The 6,785-nt window shown below is 39.5% G+C and overlaps 1 protein-coding gene across 1 annotated transcript in view; it reads right to left on the reverse strand.

Annotated features, from left to right (window-relative positions):
- Window positions 1–3,574: 3,574 nt before the first annotated feature.
- Window positions 3,575–6,785, reverse strand: part of ctnnbl1 (catenin, beta like 1) — a 53,990-nt gene continuing 50,779 nt past the window's right edge. The window contains exon 15 of the mRNA XM_016257281.1: window positions 3,575–4,523. Coding sequence (XP_016112767.1) covers window positions 4,399–4,523 — 125 coding nt within the window. The 3' untranslated portion in view covers window positions 3,575–4,398. The remainder of the gene's footprint in view (window positions 4,524–6,785) is intronic.

Here is a 6,785-nt window from a genome sequence, read left to right on the forward strand (position 1 = left end):
CAGCTGTCTTAACCGTGGCTTGTGTACTGCAAACACATACCAGCTTCATCACTGTGTCTGTCACGCGACTCTGTTCCCCTTTCAGGCTCTGTCTTTACATTTATTTTGAAAGATGAAGCTCGCGATTATGGTAAGGGGCGTTACACCGAGTGCTTGCGGTGTTCGGCCAATCACAATGCACTGGGTCAGCTGGCCAATCAGAGCAGACTGCGCTTGTCGGAAGGAGGGACTTTGTAGAAAACTAAGCGTTTGAGAGAGGCGGGGCATAGAGGACCTACAATAATGTACAGTATTTGAAAAATAATGTGTTTTTTGAACATTAAATCATGTCAACATTCTGTTACACCAAATACACAAAATAATCATCTTTAAAAAAGCATCATATGACCCCTTTAAATTGATATCAAGGTGCCAAATAGTGTGTGAAATAATATCCAATATGGAATGATAGACGTCTTATACATTTAGTTTACTAAAGTATTTTCAAGTTAACATTATATTTAGTGGTAAGCTGACATACATGCAGAATGATTTATCCATAGATATTGGGACAAAATCTGTGCTGATTAATGGAAATTAATCAATTTAAAGATATCATTTGCCAAACATTTTTTTTTACATAAGAAAAACAAGACATTTTTTTCTGCAGAGGAAAGAAATGCATACTGAAATGACAATGAAAGGAAGATTACATTTTAGTTTGAACTATGCTTTTAAAGGCCATTCAAGGGTTCATTTAAATTTTGCATTTACATTTTATATACACTGTTATATCCACTAATTATGCTGCACGTTAAACTCAAGTTTAGCTGATATACTGATTGAATGAGTATTGAATAATGTAGGGGGAAAAAAATACCTCAAGGCCCTTCACAACGCTGGGAATGGAAGGTTAAGTCAAGCACATTGCATTATGGGATACATTATTCAGCAGAGAGCTTTGCGTGTATACCAAACACAAAACATACACATAATACATGCTTTACAGAAAAATGCTATTCTGAACATTTGATGATGCAAAGGTTGTTTTTAGTCATAACTACTTAATGCAGATATAATCCTGTGCTTACAGAATATTTAGTTGTAGCTAACTTTGACTCTTCAAGTCAAAACGCACAATTATAATGATTTTTTAAATCCCTTTTTCTCTTTAAGGATTGTGAGAAAAACAAAATGCACTGATGACATTTAAACCCAGAGTAGTCTGACAGTACAATGTGGCTAAAATGCCACTGGTTTTCATGCCTTTTGCAATGCATGGCATTATCTTAAAAATATACCCTGGATATTACCATGATGGTAATACAAAAAAAAAATAAAACCACTGCATTCTTTGAAGTGCCTTAAAATTACAAATTACCATGAAATAGCTATAAAAGCACAGTGATTTTTGTAAGGATAAAATCATTTTACATGTTTTTTGGGAGATAAATGCTCAGGGAATGCTACCATCCAGTTTCCCACTGATCTACAGAATGAACAACCCAGTTTTAACTTTCCCTGTGACCCGCACAATACTGGGATTATAAGTGGGTATAAAAGAACGCTCCCGCCACAGGTTCGCATCAGTTTAGCCAATGCGAGGAGGTTGAAATCAGCACTCGCAGAGCTCAACTCAATCACTCGGAAAAAGACAATTATTCCGAGCTCTCTGGGCTGTGAAATTGCTGTTGAATCACCGTTAGCACGCCAGTGTCATAATCACTGATAAGAGATGCTACTGGGATACCTGCCCTTCCCGTCAATTCAAAATGCAAATAACGATCCTGAGTTTTATCCGGGTGATTTCGGAGGAAGGGTGGAAGCAGATGTTGCTCTGCATGAGCCGCCGCGGCCTCCGCCCTGCCACGGCAAACCGGAGACGAGAGTGATTGACATTCGCTCCCGACAAGCATCGCTACGGTAATGACCGTGTCCTTGAAGCGCACCGGGCGCTCGCCCCGTTCTGCAGTTACCGCTCATTTGCATTTCAAGTTTGATGTGTTGGCAGAGGGGCATCAATAATGTTCTAGGCACACGCAATTCATCATAATGTACAATTCAACAGATGGGTAACTGTCGCACATCACCTCCTCCAATTGTCGGCATTCCTCTACAGTATTTACGCCTCCCTCTCTCTGCAAACCATCTCCCTGGTAACGATGAGAACTAGCAGCAATCACTGACCTCCTGAGACGCAGGGAAATACAGAGACCTTGCAAATAAAGCCGTGCTACGCCAACAGAAGCACGGAAAGGACAGCCAGATAATATTTAATATGCCAGGAGCATCAGCCGGGAGCGGGAAAGTGGAGCTCCTCCGAGGACAAGGCCGATGGATAAACAAAAGAGAACGTGCGGGGAAAGAGTCGGCGAGATAATGACTCTTGTGCACTTGTCCCGAGGCTAAAGGACAGGAAGTTATCGCTCTATGACAACGGGGCGGGAAATGAGGAGATGCGCCGTGCCTCTCGAGGTGCATACGAGTGCTTCAGAGCCGGTCTACAGCGGACAATGACCACGGGGGCCTCGAACTGTCGATGTCTGATAAAGTGCAAGCCGTAATGAGACTGCGGCACTTAATTAGCTGGCGAAACGCGGCGCTGCCTTTCTCTGCTCGTCAAACGAAGAAGATTCATCAAGGCCCAGAGCCACACAGAGATGTTTTTGTTACTACAATAATAATTTCCCTACATAATGTCTGTTTTAAAGCGCTGGCCCTCCAGTGAGTATAAATCCAGCGTAATGGCCCCCCGTTCGGCTTGCCGAAGAACTCCGCTGGATTGATTCAATTTGACTCTAGAGCTTTAACAATTATTCTCAACCTTCAGCTAAAGACTCCGTCCGTAGCAAAGGAGAGCTTAGTTAGCAAATTGTCTCTATATGGCAGAACGTTCCCTGGCCATGGCGATACATACACTAAGCCCGCGGGAAAAGGGGAAGCAGGGATTGTAAATTAACAAGGGGATGTAAAGAGAAGTTAGAGAACGAGAGAGAGCTGTAACATTTTCTCGCTAGCTCAGCAGGCCCGCTATTAGCAAGGGATTGGGATTCTCTGGCTCATCGCCACTGGACAAACATCTAATTAACGGCCATTAGAATCACAGCAGCCATATCCTCTAAAAGAAAGAAAAATCTAAAAAAGGAAATACTGCTTGTGTAGACAACAAATCATTTTGAATTCATTCATTAGCAATTTTGTCATAATTGAAACTTGAACGGATGATTCACCGAAAAATTTAAATTCATTTTTCATCATTAATTCACCCTCAAGTCGTTCCAAGTTGTTTTCTTTATTTCTGCTAAACTTAAAAAGATATTCAAAGAATGCAGGGAACCAAACAGTTTCTGGTCCCCATTGACTTCCATAGTATGGAAGTCAATGGGGACCTTCATCTGTTTGGTTACCAAACATTCTTTAAAGTACCTCCTTCTTTGTTCCACAGAAGAAAAAAACACATACAGGTTTGGAACAACTTGAGGGTGCGTAAATGATGATAATTTCCATTTTTGGATGAACTATCCCTTTAAAGGCTTTGTCCAGTAATCACAAATAAGATCATGAAAAAACTTGTATTGGTTAAATGTGGGAACCTTGAAATTTACCTTCAGAAGTTTGCCTTAGCTTATTAAGAAGCCAAATATTTTACTGTCAGAACTCCAAAACTCCATGTGTTGACACATTTCCCACTGAAACTAAAATAAGAGAAACAATTAAGAGTTTGCTGATTCACTGAGAGAATGGCAAACTTATAACGCTGCCAGTGACACATGGCGTCCGTTGTTTGACACATATTCCAGGGAGTAGCAGCAAGACAAAGAAGCAACATACAGTAAAATCCACCAGCCATTAGCAGGTTTAGAATGTTATGGACCCTGGATTCATATAAAGGGACCTGAATGATGAGATGACAAACAAAGGCTGAAAAGATAGGAAAGCCACAATCCTTCACTTAATCAGCCATCTACAGGAACGCTGGAAAGGAGAACAGAGACATAAACACAACATTTTCCTAAATTATGTTTCAGCACAAGAGTTGTTTTGCTGCCTGAATTGGTCTAATGAGACATTAAGTCTCCTGGAAGGTGATCTAGGCTACAAAATCTAATGAAGGAAACGGCACGAAGTAAAGAAAAGCACAAACTTTAATTACAAGAAAACTGAAGTTGTTTTGACACAAAATATCTGGCCTAGAAAACAGTAACAACTATAAACATGAACAAAATGTGTTGGATATCAACAGATTCAATATCCAGATCCAATCTGTTGGGATACAATCAGCCACGTGAATGTTCAAACTTCAGATTTTTGTGGTCCAGTCAGGACAGGATGAGGATTGGTCAAAATACATGTAGCTTCACCATAACGCAGAAAAAAAAAACTGCTTAGTAAAACCCACACTGAGCTCCAACTGGATTTTTAGAAGTTCTCAAGTAGTTCCATAATCCTCTTCTGCTCACTTTCCTTAAACTCCTCGCTCTTGCCGTCGCCAATATTTTCTGCGTATTCTGAAAAACGAGAGTGAAAAAGAAACAGGATGTTTAGTAATTTGGATGAATTTCATGTACGCCACCAAGCCCTGCCAAGAAACCCTTCCTAATGCTGTCTCAAAGGAGAGGCAGCATACTTTAATCCGAGAAAAAAAAAAAAAAAAAATCAAAGGGAGAATTTGTATCCCTGAAAGTATTTTAAAAAATTTGTCACACATCCCTTGACTGCCCACCAGAGTTTATTTTCAGACCCCCTTCTTCATATATGGAGGAATGGATGGAAAAAGCTAGGCTTTAGAAAAAGCTAAGTCTGGAGTTCAGGGTTTGAGGTAGCAGGATTTAAGAAGTAACATCCTTAAACGGGCAAATAGCTTTAAGATCCGTGGCCGTTTGATGTGTGCCTTTGAGAGCGTGTCCCTCAGTCAGATCAAATCTGCTGGTTTGATTGAGGTCTGGCTATTTCGGGACACTCCAGTTTCTCGTAACCTGCAGCGAGCTGGAACGGTGCCCGAGAACTCAAAGGGCTACAGACGCTACGATAAAAGCAACATATGCTTAGAATGAGACTCTTATGACCGCTCTGGACCAATGTGATCGGAACGCAGTAAGGACACTTACAAGGCTCCTCAACTTTACACAGAATGAGCTTGAGATCTTATTGATTTACCTGGAAATCTTCTCCTCCACTAAAGCTCTGAAATGGCATTAGCATCTGCATTACGACTCCAGGAAAAGCATGTGGACACATTGAGCCAGGTTTGACGTCATTGACAGCAAACAACATTGGTTCTCAGCACATGTTGTGACAATGTGAATATGCCGAATGGAGAATTAGATTTGAGAGCTGCAGTGGAGAACAAGATCATCCAAGATCTAATTTCAGTTTCTCACACAAAAAGGAAAAGAGCTGCATAAAATAAAGTTAAAAAATCCTCACCATTGTTTTCAATGCAAAAAATAACAGCATACAGTTTTGCAATAGGGTTATTTTTATTTTTTAAATTGTTAACTGAAATAAAACTTAAAAACTGAAATTGAAATAAAAAAAATTAACCCAAATAGTAATATTCAAAATATAGTACAATATGCAGTGGGTAAAATAAGTATTGAACACGTCACCATTTTTCTCAGTAAATATATTTCTAAGGGTGCTGTTGACTTGAAATTTTCACCAGATGATGGTAACAACGCAAGTTAAAAAAACTGTGTTAAAAAAAAGAAATGCTTTTCTGATGTGATGTGATTTGAAATTTGAAAAGGGATTCAAAAAGTTTGCCAAAAGGCAGATTCGAACCCGGGTCGATCGCGTCAAAAGGAGTAGGCCTATGACACAAACTTTACCATCTACACCACTGAATCTGACGATTGATGACCGTCTTTTGTAATGTTGACTAGCCCAGTCACACGTTGGTGGGTGGAGTTGGTCTAAATAGCCTCTGCCAACAAGGCGGGCTATTTGCACTTAGTGTAAATGGACACTCCTATTTTTTTTTTTTAATTCCCAACAATTGCCCACAGAAAAAAACTTCCTGCGCCTATAGAAATTAAATTATGTGTAATAAAATGGAATGACACAGAGAAAAGGTATTGAACACATGAAGAGAGGGAGGTGCAAAAAGGCATGGAAAGCCAAGACACCAACTGAAATCTATCAGTAATTAGAAAGCAATCCTGCCCCCAGTCAGTGGAAATTAATATTAGCTGGTTCAGTCCCAACACCTACAGTACCAGGATGATGAAGATGAAACAAAGGTGGACATTTCAGCAAGACAATGATCCCAAACACAGCCAAGGAAACTCTCGATTGATTTCAGAGAAAGACAATAAAGCTGCTAGAATGGCCCAGCCAATCACCTGACTTGAATCCAACAGAAAATAAGAACTAAAGATCAGAGTTCACAGAAGAGGTCCACAGAACCTTCAAGATTTGAAGACTCTGTGGAAGAATAGGCCAAAATCACACCTGAGCAATGCATGCCACTAGTTTCTCCTACAGGAGGCGTCTTGAAGCTGTCATTACCAACATAGTCTTCTGTGCAAAGTATTAAATACATTTCAGTAGTTCAATACTTTTTCTCTGTGTCATTCCATTTTATTACACAACTTAATTTCTGAAATTATTTGTTTTGTTTTATTTGTATGTATGGATTAATTGGGTCAAAAGTCAACAGCACCTTTAGAAATATATTTACTGGGAAAAATGGTGACGTGTTCAATACTTCTTTTATCCGCTATATATAAAGACAAATGCGAATAACAATATTACTAAATTCAACTAAAATACACAAAAAATAAAATTAATTATTTTTAAATATA

This window comes from Sinocyclocheilus grahami, unplaced genomic scaffold, assembly GCF_001515645.1.
Source record: "Sinocyclocheilus grahami isolate Dianchi unplaced genomic scaffold, SAMN03320097.WGS_v1.1 scaffold1533.1, whole genome shotgun sequence".
NCBI lineage: Eukaryota > Metazoa > Chordata > Actinopteri > Cypriniformes > Cyprinidae > Sinocyclocheilus > Sinocyclocheilus grahami.